Raw genomic sequence first — 18,046 nt, 5'->3', positions numbered from 1 at the left:
TCGAGATGTCGATGAAGATGGTGAAGATGATTATTATTTTGGTGGTGATAATAGTAAAAATGGTGATGATGATGATGAGATTATTTAATAATCAATTTAAATCTAATAAATAATTTAATTTAAATAATATTATCACCACAATCAAATCAATTTTTTTTTTTTTTTTTTTTTTTTTTTTTTTTTTTAAATATAAAATGGTAGGGACCAACTTACAATTGTTGATCAGTTTTAATTTTATGAAAATGATAATAACAAATCATTTGTATAATTTGAATTTTTTATTAATAATAGAATAAAAGGAAATAGTTTATTTTATATTAATTAAAATAAATATATATTTATTTTTTTTAAACCTTTTTTTTTTTATTTTATTTTTAATTTTTTGTTTTATAATTTTTTTTTTTTTCTTTTATAAATGATATCATCTTTTCAAAATGCCTCAGTGCATAGATAAATCCTTCCTTTCTCTGACATTTGATTAGTATTGATTCATTTTATTACTTTAGAAATAAAATATTTATATGATGATCATCAACCTTTTTTTTATGATAAAGTGCATAGATAAATCTTTCCTTTCTCTATCATTTGATTGGTATTGATTCAAAAATTATTATTATTATTTAGATTATAACTGAATGTAAACCCTTTTTATTTGGGAAAAAAACTACTTTATAAATAAAAAAATAATACTATTAAAGGTAGAATAAAAATGGTAATTATTTTTTTTTTTTTTTTTTTTTTTTCATTATTTTTTTTTTTTTATTGCTTTACCATTTTTTTTATTTTATTTTAAACAAACAATCAACTTTTTATCTAATTCTTTTTAATTGTTAGAGTTAGATTTACTTTTTTTTTTTTTTATATTTGCTTGAATGATTATTTTTTTTTTTTTTTTTTTTTCAAAGTTTACTCTATTTATACTCGACCATTTTTCAATTTTAAATTATTTGAAATAAAGAAAAAAGAAATTTTTACTATTTTAAGTAAAATCTAAAAACCTAAAAGAAAATTGCCAAATCTGGAAATATCCAAAATAAGAAAATGGTAAAAGGGTATTATTTTATTATAATAAAAGCCCTAAAATTAAATTTTTATTTTTAGATTAAAAAAAATAAAAAAAAATTTTATTAATAAATAATTAATAATATATTTATTCAGAAATGAAAAAAAAAAAAAAAAAAAAAAAAAAGAAAATCTTATTTATAAAAATTTTAAAAAAAAAAAAAAAATGATTACATTCATTTTTATTTATATTTTTATATCATTGGGGTATCTTTGGGAGTGTTCTTTTTTTTATACTAAATTAATATTAAAAATTAAATCATTGTTAAAAAAAAAAAAAATAAAAAATAAAATAAAATAAAAATAAAATAAAAAAAAAAAATTTTCCCCCTGAAATTATTTTTTTTTTTTTTTTAAATTCACATTTTCGTCATTATTTTTTTTTTTTTTTTAAATTCATTTTTTAATTAATTAAAAAACTAAAAAACTAAAAAACTAAAAAAAAAAAAAAACAGGGTTACTATAGAAAACCAACCTTTTAAAAAAAAAAAAAAGAAAACGAGATGAAAAATGACTATGATATATTTTCATCAATCTTAATGGGAAAAGAAGAGGAAGAGGAAGAAGAAGAAGAAGAAGAAGAAGAAGTGGAAGATGTTTTTTTCTATTCAAAGACAGTTTCAAATCCAAGTATAATCACACATTGTGTAGGTGGTAATTTTAGGAATTCAATAAATGATAATGAAGAATTGAAACAAAGGGAATTGGTTTTCATTAAAGATAACTGTTTAGAGATATTAGAATATTTTACATCTTCTCAATCATTAGAATCTATTAATCATCAACCTATATTCTCAATTGTAAAAGATATTAAAGTTTTAACATTACCTTTAAATTCAATTACAAATTATTTAAAATTGAATCAACAACAAAAGCAGCAACAAAAGCAACAACAACAACAATCAAATTCATTATCAGATTCACAACAATCATCATCATCACAAAATTTATCACAATTTTATTCATATAATACTAATTCATACCAACAACCACAACCACAACCACAACCACAATCACAATCACAACTACAATCACAATCACAATCACAACATAATCTTAAAAGAAATGCAGAAGAATTAAAATATTTTGATAAAAATTTTAAAAAAAAAGATTTTTTAATCTTAACATCAGATTCTGGTTATTTATCAGTTTTATCATGGTCAAATTTAAAAAAACAATTTTTATTTGTTCAACACTTTAAAATATCACCACCAGGTTATAGTTTTAAATATTTAGGTGAAAAAATTCAAATTTCACCATGGTATGTATAATACATATATTACAATCTTTTTATTATTATTATTATTATTATTATTATTTTATATTAATTTATTTATTTTAGTAATAGAGTTATAGGTGTATGTGCATTAAAAAAGAAATTATCAATATTTTTAGTAAATAGTAATGATGACGGTGATATTAATGATCCATTTTCAATAATTTCAAAACAAATTGAAATTGATGTAATTGGTGATGTTTATTCATTCAATTTTACATATGATAAAGAGGATTTATATTATTCAACTTGTGATCATTTATATATAATTGTAGTTAGTAAAATTGATAAAAATCATAAAAATTATTATAATTATAATTATAATATTAATAATATTAATAATAATAATAATAATAATAATAATAATAATAATAATAATAATAATAATAATAATAATAATAATAATAAAGCATATACAAATACAACGATATCAACGATTTTAACAAAATATAAATTTAATTTTTCAACACATAAAATTGAAAAGATTATTATACCATCATCAATAATTAATTCAACATTTAATTATGAAATAATAACATTACCAAATAAATTGGATGATCAACTTTCAAATTTTAATTTTCATCATTATTTCCTTTTATTTTCAAATGATTCAAATCAAATTATACTTTCAAATTCAAATTTTGAAATTTTAAAAATTGTAAATGTTGGAAAGGAACAAATTATAGACCATGATGATGACGGTGATGATGATGATGATGATGTTTGTGATGATGATGTTTATGATGAAGATGGTTATAAAGTATTAGGTAATAATCAATTATTTACTGGTTGGAGTTGGTATTTATCATCAGAATCCAATATTAATTTAATTATTGGTAATGAAAGAGGTTCAATTTATAATGTTAATTTCAAATATTCTGAAATTATCAAATTTAGTAATGGTAGTGGTGGTAATTCTTCATCATCATCATCATCATCAAATGAATTTGCAAAAAGATTCGATTTTAAATTTAATCCAATTCAATCAATTATAAATTTAAAAGATGATTATTTCTTTATACTTGGTGATTTATCAGATGGTGGTATATTTAAATTTGATTTTAAAAGTAATAATCAATCAGTGGAAATGATAGAAACATTTGATAATCATGGTGGTATAATTGATTTCGATGTTCATAAACAAAAGTTTTCAACAAAGATTTATAGTGTTTGTGGTGGTTCAAATAGTTTTGGTTCTGTCAAAGTCATTGAAAATTCAATACCAACAAATATTCTAGGTGATAATAAATTAAATGGTATTCCAACAAATGTTTGGTGTTTTAATCCATACATTATAATTGGTTTAGTTGAGTCAACTTTAATTTCACAAGTTGATGGTGGTGGTGGTAGTGGTGGTGGTGGTGGTAGTGGTGAACCTGATAATTTAAATTTCTTAACCAATCAACCAACAATCTATTGTTGTAGAACTTCAAATGGTACATTTTTACAAGTGACACCAAAATCAATAATATTATATAATTGTAAATATAATGTTACAAAGAATACCATTAGATGGAATACAATGGAGGGTAGTGTTATCACTAACTCATGTTCAAGAGATAATCTATTATTAGTTTCAATTTCAAAACCAAATAAATTATTATCATTCACAATTCAAGATAATGATTATGATTCATCAAATTTCAAATTCACACCAATCAATGATATATCATTGGATTATGAAATCTCTTGTATATCATTACCACATTTTGATCATAGTAAAGTAATAGATTTTGATAATGATCATTTATTCAATACATGTTGTATTGGTAATTATTCAATGGATATAATATTATTAGATTTTAAATTAAATAAATTATTATTTTCATTATCATCATCATCATCATCATCAAGTAAAATTAATCAACAACAAGAAGGAGAAGAACAAGTTGGAACTGAATTAAGTGCAATACCACATTCAATTTTATTAAGTATTTTAAATCAACAACCATTACAACAACAATCAAAAAATGATAATAAAATTAAATTTAAATTATTATGTGGTTTAAGAGATGGTAAACTTTTAAAATGGGATTTAAATTTTAATTTAAAATTAAATAATGATGATGATCATGATGATGATCATGATGATGATCATCATCATCACCAAAAGAAGAAAGTGATTGAATTCTCTAGTAATTTATATTCAAAGACTATTTCAAATTCACCAATTTCAATTATACCAGTGATGAATCATGGTGCAATCATTTTAACTAATTTACCATACTATTTAACAAGTATAAAAAATCATTTAACAATGATTAAAATCTCTTATAAAGATGATCAAATGGTTAGTGGTGCTTCTTTATTTAATAGAATACCTTTTCATTCAATACCAAATTCTCAATCTTTAAATTCAAGTGACTCACAATCACAATCACAACCACAACCACAATTACAATTACAATCAGAACAACAAATTCAATTAGAATTACAATCATCACTTGATATTATAAATGGTAGTTCAAAATTAGAATTTATATTTATTAATCCTGATCTTGGTTTCTCTTTAGTTTCAATTGATTTCTCAAAAAGAATTAGTATTAGAAAAATTGATAATTCAATCACAAATAATAATAATAACAACAATAATAATAGTAGAAGTAAACAAAATCCAAATAGAATATTATTCATTGAAAAGTATAATATTATCGTTGTATTAGGTGATACAAATATTTGGTTATTAACTTCTGCTTCAGAATCTAATAATAATAATAATAATAATAATAATAATAATAATAATAATTTTTATAAAGAAATTTATTCAACAAAAAATAATTTAAATATTAAATTTGGACATTCAATTAAATATTGGTCACAAAAGAATTTAATTATAGTTTATGGTACTGATTTTATTAATCAAAGTACAATTTTATTTTATTCTGTTCAATTAAATGGTAATGGTGGTAGTGGTAGTAGTAGTAGTGGTGGTAGTGAAGATGTTTCATTAACATTAGAAAAAACCAAATTAATTCCAGATCAAATCTCATCAGTATTACTAATTTCAAATGAAAAATATATGGTTTTTACAACTGGTGGTAATCTATTAATTGATTACAATAGTGGTAGACAAATTAATTTAGAAGACACTCAAAACTCTCAAATCTTAACACCTCATCCAATAACAATTTCAAAATTTAATCAATCAACAAATAAAATATTTTTAGCTACTGAATTAAATGGTTCTGATATTTATAGTTGGACTATAAATAATAATAATAATAACAATAATGAAGAAATGGAAGAAATGGAAGAACAAGATGAAAATGATATTTTCAATGTAATTGCTTCTGATAAATCAAAATATATAACAGATGCTTTATTTTTATCTTTTGATAATAATAAAAATAATAATAATAATAATAATAATTTAATTGCAACTGTTGATAAGTATGGTAATTTTAAAATTTTAAACTTGAACCAAAAACATAAATTATTACCATTACAACAACAACAACAACAGCAACAAGATGGTGAAGATATTGTACCACCGATTGTAAATAATTTTATGCCAGTTATTCTTGATCCTGTAGTACAATTTAGTTTAAAAGAAACATGTATGAAATTATATCAATTAAAATCACCACTATCAAATAAAAATAAAATTATAACTTGTTCATTATTAGGAAGTGTAATTGTGTTTGGTAAATTAAGTAAAAGGGAATATCGTATACTTAATAATATTCAACAAATTTTAAAAAAATCAAATAATACTAGACCATTGTTAAATAATGATCATCAACTCTATAGGTCTGAATTATCTTTCTCAAAGAATATGTTGGATGGTGATCTACTATTCCAATTTTTATTTTTAGATGATGAAGATCAACTAACCATAATTAATTCAATTATTAAAAATAATTATAATAATAATAATATTAATATTAATATTAATAATTATAAAATTTTATCAAAAATTATTTCTTTAATAGAAGAGTTTGATAACTATTAAAAAGATTTATAATATTAATAAATATTGCAATGGCTTTGGATAATAAAATTAAATTTTTGTAGAATGGAAATGATGTTTCTATTTGTAAAATAATTATTTACCACACCTCCCACATTTTATATATTTTTTTTTCAAAGTGTGGTTATTTTTTTAATTTGTAAACATACAATTTTATTACTTTTTTTTTTTTTTATTTATTTATTAATATTTTTTTTTTTTTTGTTGATTTATTTTTTTGAATATAAAATAGTAAAAAATTAAAAAATATTAGGATCATTCAATATACTCCCAAATCAATAATATGAAATTAATAATATTAATATTTATTATTATTTTAATAAACTATGTTTTTGGTAAAAATAAATAAAAAAATAAAAATATAAAAATATAAAAAACTAACAAAGTTTATTAATTTTTATAATAATTTTTTTTTAATAAAAAAAATAATTTTATAGGTCAATCTAGTGATGATGATGGTAGATTAAGACCAATACCTCAACAATTAATAATAAGAAATTTTAAACCTGATCGTAATCCAGATTTTGGAATCCGATTAAGTGATGATCTTGTAACTGGTATTATGCAACCAACCTTGGGAGATGATAAAAGACCAAAATATTGTTGTGGCGAAAATCCTGTCGTTGATGATCAAGGAGTTTTAATTGTAAATGATGAACAATCCTTTAATAAATGGTTCAATAGTGATGATCTTTGTTCAAATTATTTTTTAAGTTATCAATTAGATCTAGATCTTTGGGATAATTTTAATATAATAGGTGGTGGTGGACCATTTGCACCAACTGATGGTGTTGGATTTGGTGACCCTAATCTATTCCCTGAGTATGCAAGTGATCGATTCAATCAGTATCATTGTTTTGAGCTTCATCTCTCATATATTCCACTCGATGAATATAATGACTTTTTCCGTTTTTCAATTATGGGTGAAATTTGGGTTTTCTTCAATAATACTTTAATAGCTGATCAAGCTGGTCAATCAAATGGATTTTCAGGCTCAGTTAATTTCTATCCAAATACAATTGATGGTGTTGTTTACAATGATGAAGTAAGTTTTAAAAATAATTTAAAAAAAAAAAAAAAAAAAAAAAAAAATACTAAAATTAAAATCAATTCAAATATTAGAATTATGTTTATCCCATTGATCTTTATTCATGTGTTAGATCAATTGATGTTGATCCAGAATCAACACCATTAACAATAATGGCATCAGGTAATTTCTTTTGTAGTTGGGTTGATGATGGTGGCGTTTGTAATGGTTTAGATTTAAGTGCTCCATGTGTTGATGACCCAACACAATGTGTTGAACCAAAAGAAATTTGTGGTAATTGTGTTAGAGATATACCAAGAATTTGTCCGGGTAGTGAAACTTTTTGTACAGTACCAGTTTGTTTAGAAGGTTTTGGTTGTACAATTGAAAATAAAACAATTTGTGATGACCTTAATGCATGTACTATTGACACCTGTGATGATTTATTAGGTTGTTCACATGAAATGATTCCAAATTGTCAATGTAACTCTACAACTTGTTTCACTGAAGATTTATGTTATCCAAAGTATTGTTCTGGTGATCTTTGTTTAACAATTCCAATTGATTGTGCAAATTTAGAACCAGATTGTCCAACATCTGTATGTTTTGATGGTCAATGTTCAGTTTGTGAAGTTGATTCAAGCTCTGTTGATATTTCAACCACTGGTATAGTTACAACCACTGGCATTTCTATATCTACAATTGGTCCTGTATCAACAACTGATTTATCAATTTCAACAATTGGTTTTGTAACTACCACTGGTGTAACAGCTTCAACGATTGGCATTGTTACTACAACTGGTTTCATAACTTCAACAACTTCAACAACTGGTTTATTAACCACTGCTTCAACAACCTCAACAACTGGTATATTAACCACTGCTTCATCAACTTCAACAACGGGAATACCAACAATTTCAACATCAATTTCGACATCAGGAGCAACAGGAACAACAACAACCCCAACAACAGGTTCCACTGGAACAATACCACCTATTGACCTTGCAAAATGTAGTCATGATTCTTGCCCACCTCATTATTACTGTTATCAATTAACAAATTCATACACTTGTATATCAAAAGAATTTTATAATAATTGTGAACCTGAAAGATTAATATTATTTTATTAATAATTAAAAACAAAAATAAATAAAAAACCAAATTTTAAAACTTTATTCTTTTAACAATACTATAAAAAATTATTTATTTTTGTATTTTTATAAATTTTAAATATAAATTTAATTATTATATATAATTAAATTTAATTTTTTTTTTTTTTTTTTTTTTTTTGGAAATTCCAAATTAATAAATAAATATAAATAATTATAAATTAAATCCAATACAATAATATATATGATGTAAAGGAATAATCCGAGATTTGGTTTCTAAAGAAGGTACCATTAATCATTTGAATTCTTTTTTTTTTTTTTTGATATATTAAAGATCAAATGATTTCCCTCTGAGTTTACCCAACACTTGGCAATGATGTTTGAATGGGATGGCGTATGAAGTTCTACTTTGGTTATTTTTTTTTTTACAACGGATAAAGAGTAAAATACAGGAAGAGACGAGAAATTAAATAATTTGATTTGTGGTTTTTTTGTGTTTTTTTTTTTTTGGGTTTAAACTATTTACATGATTAAACATTTTCCTTTTGGATTTTTGTCAACCTTGGCAGATTTTAAGGATCTTTTAGATTTAGTTCTAATTGGAGCATTGGTTTGTGATTGATTTAAATTGTTTACACTAGTGGAACTTGTAGAGTTACTTAGATTAGAAAATGAACTTGAACTACAACTACTACTGATACTTAAATTTGAACCACCAGAAACTGATAAAGAGGAGCTACTACTATTAATTGAAGAGTTATTGGAGCCAGAATCTTTTTTATGAGTTTTCTTTTCTTTTTTATCTTTTTTATCTTTTCCATTGGATGATCCATTTAAAAATGATTGTTTTGACATTAATTGAAGTGTTAGACAATCATAGGCACTTTGGATGTTCATATCTATTTTGGCTGATGTTTCCAAGAAATCTTCAATACCCCACTTTTTAGTCAATGCTTCAACTTCTTCTGGAAAAACAACACGTGTATCTTCTAAATCACATTTATTACCCAAAACAACCATTGGAATTTGTGAAATTGGTCTATCTTTAACTTGGCAAATATAATTTTTAATATTTTCAAGTTCTAATAAACTAACACGTGATGTAATTGAATAAACCAATACAAAAGCTTGGGCATTTCTTATATATAAATCTCTCATTGCCAAATATCTTTCTGTACCAGATGTATCCATAATTTCTAACATAATATGTTCACCTTTATTAGTTTCAATTACTTTTCTATATAAATCTTCAATTGTTGGATCATACTAAAAAAATAAATAAGGAAAAAATAAATTAAAAAAATAAATAAAAAAAAAAAATAAAAATAAAAATAAAAATAAAATTATAAAGATGACGGTTAGATTTTATTATTATTATTATATTATTATTATTATTATTATTATTATTATTATTATTATTATTAATTTTTTTTTTTTTTTTTTTTTTTTTTTTTTTTTTATTTTTATTTTTATTTTTATTTTTTTTTTTTTTTTTTAGGAAAGCAAGAATGAAAAAAAAAAAAAAAAATTATAATATTGTGGATTATTTAATTATACATACTGTCTCAACGAAATCACCATTGACAAATCTAACAGTTAATGAAGTCTTACCAGTACCACTTGCGCCCAAAACAACTACTTTATAGGTTTGCATTTTTATTTATTTTATTTTATTAAATTTATATATTTTATTTATTTTTGTTTTTATTTTATTTTATTTTATTTTATTTTATTTTAATTTATTTTATTTTATTTTATTTTATTTTATTTATTTAATAATTTAATTATTTATTTTTTTATTTATTTAAAATTTTATTTATTTATCTTTTATTTTATTTTACAAATTATTGTGTTTAAGGTGTTATTACCAATATTTAATTTTATTTTTTATTTTTTATTTTTTAATTTTTTTTTTTTTTTTGATATTGGGACAAACAAAAAAAAATTTAATAAAATTATAATAATTTAATAAAAAATGGATTATGATAATTGATTTTTGATTTTTAATCAAAATTGAAAAAAAAAAAAAAAAGTGAAAAAAAAAAATCATCAAATGATTCGACTGAAAAAATAACTCAAAATTAAAAAAAAAAGAAAAAAAAAATCCATTTTCAAGTAAAAAACTGATAGCTCATTGGTTCACAAAAACGATAAAAAGATTTTTATTGGGTGGGAAAAAAGTTTTTTTTTAGATTCTTCTCACGATTGCCCATCATCCAAAAAAAAAAAAAAAAAAAAAAAAAAAAAAAAAAAAAAAAAAAAAATGAAAAAAAATAAAACAATCGCCACAATTTTAGGATTTAATTTTTTTTTTTTATTTTTTTTTATTTATTTTTTTTTATTTTTTGGATATTTTTTGGTGATTGATTCCCTTATTATAATAATCAATACAATGAATGCTATTAAAATGGAATTATAACACTTTTTTTTTTTCAGTTAAAAAATTTAATATTAAAAACGTCAACAAGTTGTTTCTAAAATTTATGTTTTGACGTTTTTTTCTGTGTTTTGTGCAAAAACAGAAATTAGTAAAAATTACCTGGGTAAACGGTTTTTTAATTAATTAATTAATTTAAAATTTAATTAATGGTGTGATTAAAAATTTTAAAAATAGAATAAAAAATGACCCAATCAAATTTAATTTTCCACCACTTCCTTGAAATTATTTAAAAAAAAAAAAAAAATTTCTCGTGTTGTAGTTAAAAATAAAAATTCGCCCAATCATCCCAGACGATAAAAAAAAAAAAAAAAAAATGAAAATAAAAAAAAATAAAAATAAAAATTAGAGTAAAAATAAAAACCGTGATTGTGTTGATCTCGTTGTGTCTTTCGTTTAAAACCAAAAGGTTTCAGCAAATGGGAATAAAATTTTAAAAGTAAAAAAAAAAAAACGAATTTTTTGGGTAGCAGTATTTACAACAGTATCTTTGCAATTTTTTTTTTTTTTTTAATCTTTATTAAAGTCAAAATTTCTAAAAAAAAAAAATAAAATAAAAATAAAAAAAAACATCATTTGGCAAAGTAGAACAACAAATCTTTTGATTGTGGTCTTGATTTTTTTTTTTTTTTTTTTTTTTTTTTTTTCCCATTCTTTTCGTTCTTTCATTCTTTGCTTTTGGGTGTCAACTAAAATCATTATGCTTTTTCTTTCTTTTATCCATATTTTCCTAATTTTTATAAATAAATAAATAAAAAAATAAAAAAAATAAAAAAATCTATTAGCAACCCTGGATATTTTTTTTTTTATAATAATAATAATAATTTTTTTTTTTTTTTTTTTTTTTTTTTTTTCTCCAACTTACTTTTGAATCTTCATCTCTATCAAAATCAATTGGCATTATATCAGGTGGAACATCTTGTATTTGAACACTTGGTGCCCATTGTAAAATTCTTAAATTTTCTAAAATTTTAATTCTGAGAGATTCTAAATAAGACTTGGTGTTTGCATTTTCATATTTAAATGGTAAACCAGTGTAATCAGGTATCAATTGAAAATCGGGACTATAGAATTGAATGTAATCATTGTATGGTAGTTCATTATTAACTTCAGTGTCTACACAAACTGATGTTTCATAAGTCCAACATCTTGCTACATTTCTAACTGTATAGCCACCACCACCCAATACCAAGGTTGGTATATTAAAACTCTTTACAAATCTAACACATTCTGCATGACCTTTAATTGTTAAATTAAAACAACCTAATCTATCAAATCTTAATGAATCTGCTCCACATTGTAATACTATAACTGATGGCCTATAATAATCCATTACTCCCTTTTATTAATCATTATTATTATTATTATTATTAGTATTTTTATTGAACTTGATTATTATTATTTATTAATTACTTACTTGAATTACAGGTTTAAAAATATTTAAATAGTTTTTATCATCAATACCATCAGCTAATGGTACATTTACAGAATAGAGTTTACCAGTTTTAGCACCAATTTCATCGATATCACCAGTACCAGGAAAGAAATCACCACCAAATTTATGAAAACTTACAGTCATAACTCTATCAGTTAGATAGAATGCCTCTTGAACACCATCGCCATGATGAACATCGATATCAATGTAGAGTACACGTGCATGAAATTTCAAAAGTTCTAAAATTGCCAATACTATATCATTTACATAACAGAAACCAGATGCTTCATCCTTTCTTGCATGATGTAATCCACCACTCCAATTAATTGCAATATCATACATCCTATGATTTAATTTTAACGCTCCTTCAATTGATCCACCTGAATAAATTGAACAATAATCATACAATCCTGGAAATACTGGACAATCCTCTCCAATATGAAACCTTTTAACATCTTTCCATTCATTAATATTTTCTGGTGTAACTCTTTTTTTTATTATTTTTTTTTTTTTATTATTATTATTATTATTATTATTATTATTATTATATTTTTTTTTTGAATTGAATTGAATTTGTAATTTATTTTTATTATTACATATAAAGTAAATATAAATTAAATTACAATTAGAATTAAAATAAATAATGATAATTATTATAATAGTTATTATAAATACCTTTCTAAAAAATCAACATAATCTTCAGAATGAAATTTCAACATATCTTCAGCATCAGCAGGTCTAGCTTTGTAAAGATGCATTTTCTTATGTAAACCATAGTTTAAAACTAAATTATTTGTTAAACATAAACGATGAGGTTTCATTGGATGATAAGGACCATAAAAGTAATTACCAACATCTTGATCAAAGAAATAACATACTCTTGTTTTACTTGTATTGTTTAAAATTGTATTATATTCCATATTTTAAAAAATGATAATGATGAATGATGAATGAAGAATGATTATTGTTTAATGTATTTTTATATTTTATGTGTATTTTTACGAAATTATATTAAACTAAAATTAATTCTATTTATGATACCAATAATGACCACAATTATGAATGAAGAATGATGAAGATGAGAAACAATCTTTAATGGTTTATAAAGTTGATACTTTTTTTCTTTTTTCTTTTCTATTAAATAAAAAAAGAAAAACTACTAATATACAAAGGTTAAGTAAATTTTTATTTTTATCTTTTTGGTATTATTTGTTGAAATAAAAAAAAAAAAAAAAAAAAAATTTTAAAAAAAAAAAAAAAAAAAAAAAAATTGTTGAAAAAATATATTTTTATTTTTTTTTTTTGAAACAAACGTAACATTGGGTTAAAATCCAAAATAAAAGATATTTATCATTTTTTTTATTTTTTACCCAATAAATGTCGAAATAAAATGACACCCTTTGAAATGATAAAGAAAAAAGAAAACTAAAAAACTAAAAAATATTTATTCAAACTAATATCCATTGATCTGACAAAAAAAAAAAAAAAAAAAAAAAAAGGAAATTTGTTGAAATCGAGTTTACTGAATATTCTTTTAGGAAATGAGTTAATAAATAAATAGATTTCATCAAGTGGCTTTTTAAATTAATTGTGGGATTGTGAACAATGGTATTTCTATTACCAACAAAAATCAAATGATAATGATTTTTTAAGCACAGCTGATGAGAGTTCCAATATAAATTCAAAAACCTTTGATCCAATTGATTACACTCTTGATAATCGGAAAACCAACTATGCCCTAGAACATTTTAATCACAATTCCAACAACACTGTTTTTTTTTTTTTTTTTAATTACACTTCAGTTAAAAAAAAAAAATAAAAAAAATAAAAAAATAAAAAAAAATTAAAAATAATTATTTGAAAAAACCTTTTTTTTTTTGTCGTTCGGCAAATTTTTTTTTTTTTTTTTTTTTTTTTTTTTCCTATCTTTGTATCTCTATAATAGACAAGTAATAAATGGTTAACTTAAATCCACAAACAATTGCAGAGATCGAAGAATGTCTTCGTGCATTACTCCAACCAAACAATGATATTATTAAAGCTGCAACTGATAAATTAAATAAATTATTAAAAAAGAGTGAATATTCATTATATCTTTTCCATTTATTAGAAAGTTCACCATATGATGAGGTAAATTAATTTTTTCATTCCTAAAAAAAAAAAAAACAAAAAAAAACAATAATATATTAATATTAATTTGTATATTTATAGATTAAACAATTATCAGCAGTATTATTAAGACAAAAATTAGTTGCACATTGGACTAAATTTTCAGTTGAAAGTAGAAAATATATTAAAGATTCAATCCTTAAATTAGTTATCTCTCAACCAAGTCAATTAGTTAGACGTTCGATCTCTGAGGTTATTATTATCATTGCTAGATTAGAAGTTGCAACTGGTACTTGGGGCGATTTATTCCCATTCCTTCTTCAATTATCTTCAAGTCCTGATACTATCGTTAGACAAGTAAATATCATAATAATAATAATAATAATAATAATAATAATAATAATAATAATAATAATAATAATTAACAAAAATATTTTTATTTTTATTTTTATTTTATAGATTCAAATTCATATTTTAGATTCATTAATTTCAAATGTCGATGTTTTCTTAAAATATTTCCCACAACTTCCAACTGTACTCTCACAAGCTGTTATTGATCCACAATTATCAGTTAGAGCATTGGCAGTAAAAGCAATTGGTTCTTCAATTTATGCTGTTCAAACTGATTCAAAACTTGTAATATTAAAAAAAAAAAATTTAATAATAATAATAATAATTATAATACTAATATTTTTTATTTTTTAATTATTAATATTTTAGAAACCATTTATTGATTTAATTCCAACAACATTACAAGTAATTAAACAATGTATTGAAAATGAAATGGAAGATGATGTTATTTCAGCATTTGAAATTTTCAATGATTTAGTTGAATCACCATACTCATCAATTAAAGCACATATTCCATTAATTGTTAATTTCAGTATTGAAATTGTCAAACAACCAGAAATTGATAATTCAATTAAAACTATTGCACTTGAATTCTTAGAAACTTGTATTAAATAGTAAGTATTATTATTATTATTATTATTATTATTATTATTATTATTATTATTATTATTATTATTATTATTATTATTATTATTATTATTATTATTATTATTATTATTATTATTATTATTATTAAAAATAAATAAATAAATAAATTATTAACTTTTTATTATTTTAGTCAACCAAAAATTTTAAAAAATTCAAATTTATTAAATCCAATTTTAGAAATATTATTTAAGATATTAACATTTGAAAGTGATAGTTCAATTGATGAAAATGATTATGAATATAATATTTTACAATCAGCAAGTGTTGCAATTAAAGAATGTGGTAAATCATATAGTAGTAAACTTATTTATTATCCAATTTTACCAACATTGAAACAATTTTTAGAGAGTGAAAATGTAAACTATAGAAATGCAGTAATGGTAATCATTCAACAATTATCCTATGGTTGTATTGAAACTATGAAAGATGATTTGGATAATATTATTCAATTTGTTTTGAGAGGATTAAAAGACCAAGAGAAGAAAGTAAGACAATCAGCATGTGTAACCATTGGAAAACTATCACAAACTCTTACACCTGAAATCTATAAATACACAAACCAAGTATTCCCATTACTTTTCCAACAATTGTCAGACCCAGATGACCAATTCATTTTGAGATGTTGTTTCGCATTGGAGAATTTCTTATTGAATTTAGATTCTCAAGAGTTGATTCCAATATTACCAAACGTAATGGACAAAATGGGTTTACTAATTCAAAGACAAAATATTCAAGTTAAAGAATTTGCATTATCAGTTTTATCTGCTATTGCCATTGCTATTGAAGATAAATTCGAACCATACTTTAATCAAGTCTATCAAATTGCCATTGAGTTGAGTAAAGGTGCAAATATTCAAGATGCAAAATATTATTTACAAGTTGCTCAATCATTTGATTTACTCGCTGCTTTAATTAACACAATTCCAAAAGAACGTTTCACACCATTAATTAAAGATTTATTCACTTTTATTCATGACACCGTTGAATTGGTAGCAGGTGGTAAGTCAAGTGAAATTGTAGAATCTGCTTTCAATTTCTATTCAAATGCATTTGAATTATTTGGTGAAGAAGTTGGTGAATTATTACCACCAATTTATTTACAAGTTTTTAAATCTGCAACTAGTGACGATGGTGTTATTTCAAATAGTGCTGGTGGTAGTGGTATTAGTGGTATTGATAACGAAGGTGAGGAACAAGATATTCAAGATGACGAAGGTGAAGATTCAAATGGATTTAGCGTTAGAACAAGTTTCTTGGATGAAAAATCAGCTGCACTTCGTTGTTTAGCAATTATGGCTAAATCATTACCAAATTCATATTTCCCACATATTGAAACCACTGTTCAAATCATTGAACCATCAGCTGCATATTTCCATGAGGATATTAGAGAGGCTGCATTATTAACTTTACAATCATTGATCACTCCAATCAATCATAAATTCCCACCAGCCACTCCATGGGTCAAGGGTGATGTACAACATCAAGTTTCTCAACAAGTTCGTATCATTTTAGATTTTTCATTCCAAATTTATAACCATATCTTTGAAATGGAAACAAAGAAAGAGGTAGTTGCAAGAGCATGTGGTTGTATCGCTCAAACCATCGCTCAATTAGGTCCAGGTGCAGTCGCCCCATATTTAGGCGATTTCGGTCAAAGTTTATTAAAAATCTTTAATAATAGTTTATATTGTCAAACTTATTCATCACCAGATACAAACGATGAAGCCGATGTAAATAACGATGACGACGATGACGATGACAATGAAAAGGCAGATGGTGATGAAGACGATGGCGGCAATGATGATGACAATTTCGACGAAGATGAAGATACAGAATTCCAATTAATCGATATGGCATGTGAATGTATTATCGAATTGGCAAATGTAATTGGCCAAGAATTTAAACTTTATTTAGATGCTTCATTACCATTCCTCTTTAAATTATCACGTTCCTCAACAATCCATCATTCAATTAAAGCTGTTGTAATTGGTACAATCGCAGAATGTTTCAAATTGATTGGATCCGACTACAGTGCTTATTTACCAAGAATACTTAAATTCACTTGGAAAGCATTAAAGAATCAAGAAGAGTCTGCAAAAGTTCAAAGAGTTTGTTGTTTCCTCTTGGGTGTAACATTACAAAATTCAATTAAAGCCACTCAAGATCAATATCTTCAAACTTTACAATTGATTTCACCAATCATTATGAAACAAGATCAAGATCCATTGGTATTAGATAATGCAATTGGTTGTATTTGTCGTATGATCGCTGGTAATCAATCATTTGTACCAGTTGCTACAGCTTTACCAGTTTTAATCTCAAAATTACCAATTCAAAAAGATCATGAAGAAATTGATCCAGTTTTAAATGCTCTCTTGGTATTATTCAATACTCAATTCGATTTAATCGCTCCACATACTCAAACTATTGTTCAATCTTTAGCTCCATACATGAATAAATCAAAATATCCTTTAAAACAAACTACTTCTGATAAAATTCAACAAATCATTCATAGTTTAATTGTTAAATTCCCTGATCAAATGAAACAAATTTTATCAAATATTCCAGAATTTCAAAATATTAAATTTTAATTTTTTAAAATAATAAAAATAAAAATTAAAA

The 18,046-nt window shown here is 22.9% G+C and overlaps 6 protein-coding genes across 6 annotated transcripts in view; 4 read left to right on the top strand and 2 right to left on the bottom strand.

Moving 5' to 3' along the window:
* Nucleotides 1-88, top strand: part of mybW (myb domain-containing protein) — a gene marked incomplete at both ends in the record, with an annotated part of 2,081 nt that extends 1,993 nt beyond the window's left edge. The window contains one exon of the mRNA XM_641632.1: nucleotides 1-88. This exon is cut by the window's left edge and continues 289 nt beyond it. Within this exon, the coding sequence (XP_646724.1) occupies nucleotides 1-88 (88 nt within the window).
* Nucleotides 89-1,565: 1,477 nt separating this feature from the next.
* DDB_G0270344 (hypothetical protein) lies at nucleotides 1,566-6,290 on the top strand (the record flags this gene model as incomplete). The annotated part of the gene is made up of 2 exons (XM_641631.1): nucleotides 1,566-2,323; nucleotides 2,405-6,290. The coding sequence occupies 2 exons, from the start codon at nucleotides 1,566-1,568 to the stop codon at nucleotides 6,288-6,290; spliced, it is 4,644 nt and encodes a 1,547-aa protein (XP_646723.1).
* A 301-nt stretch (nucleotides 6,291-6,591) lies between these two features.
* DDB_G0270342 (hypothetical protein) lies at nucleotides 6,592-8,465 on the top strand (the record flags this gene model as incomplete). The annotated part of the gene is made up of 3 exons (XM_641630.1): nucleotides 6,592-6,643; nucleotides 6,746-7,353; nucleotides 7,431-8,465. 3 exons carry the CDS (start codon nucleotides 6,592-6,594, stop codon nucleotides 8,463-8,465), a joined length of 1,695 nt encoding a protein of 564 aa, XP_646722.1.
* Nucleotides 8,466-8,966: 501 nt separating this feature from the next.
* rapC (Ras GTPase) lies at nucleotides 8,967-10,098 on the bottom strand (the record flags this gene model as incomplete). The annotated part of the gene is made up of 2 exons (XM_641629.1): nucleotides 8,967-9,710; nucleotides 10,006-10,098. The coding sequence occupies 2 exons, from the start codon at nucleotides 10,096-10,098 to the stop codon at nucleotides 8,967-8,969; spliced, it is 837 nt and encodes a 278-aa protein (XP_646721.1).
* A 1,468-nt stretch (nucleotides 10,099-11,566) lies between these two features.
* Nucleotides 11,567-13,236, bottom strand: DDB_G0270338 (histone deacetylase family protein; the record flags this gene model as incomplete). The annotated part of the gene is made up of 4 exons (XM_641627.1): nucleotides 11,567-11,611; nucleotides 11,747-12,220; nucleotides 12,299-12,803; nucleotides 12,992-13,236. The coding sequence occupies 4 exons, from the start codon at nucleotides 13,234-13,236 to the stop codon at nucleotides 11,567-11,569; spliced, it is 1,269 nt and encodes a 422-aa protein (XP_646719.1).
* A 1,036-nt stretch (nucleotides 13,237-14,272) lies between these two features.
* ipo4 (importin 4) lies at nucleotides 14,273-18,015 on the top strand (the record flags this gene model as incomplete). Its single annotated transcript, XM_641626.1, has 5 exons — nucleotides 14,273-14,446; nucleotides 14,528-14,782; nucleotides 14,885-15,061; nucleotides 15,146-15,390; nucleotides 15,555-18,015. The coding sequence occupies 5 exons, from the start codon at nucleotides 14,273-14,275 to the stop codon at nucleotides 18,013-18,015; spliced, it is 3,312 nt and encodes a 1,103-aa protein (XP_646718.1).
* Nucleotides 18,016-18,046: the final 31 nt, after the last annotated feature.

This window comes from Dictyostelium discoideum, assembly GCF_000004695.1.
Source record: "Dictyostelium discoideum AX4 chromosome 1 chromosome, whole genome shotgun sequence".
NCBI lineage: Eukaryota > Evosea > Eumycetozoa > Dictyosteliales > Dictyosteliaceae > Dictyostelium > Dictyostelium discoideum.
Note: the sequence above shows the minus strand (reverse complement) of the source record. Positions and strands in the feature narration are given on the sequence as shown.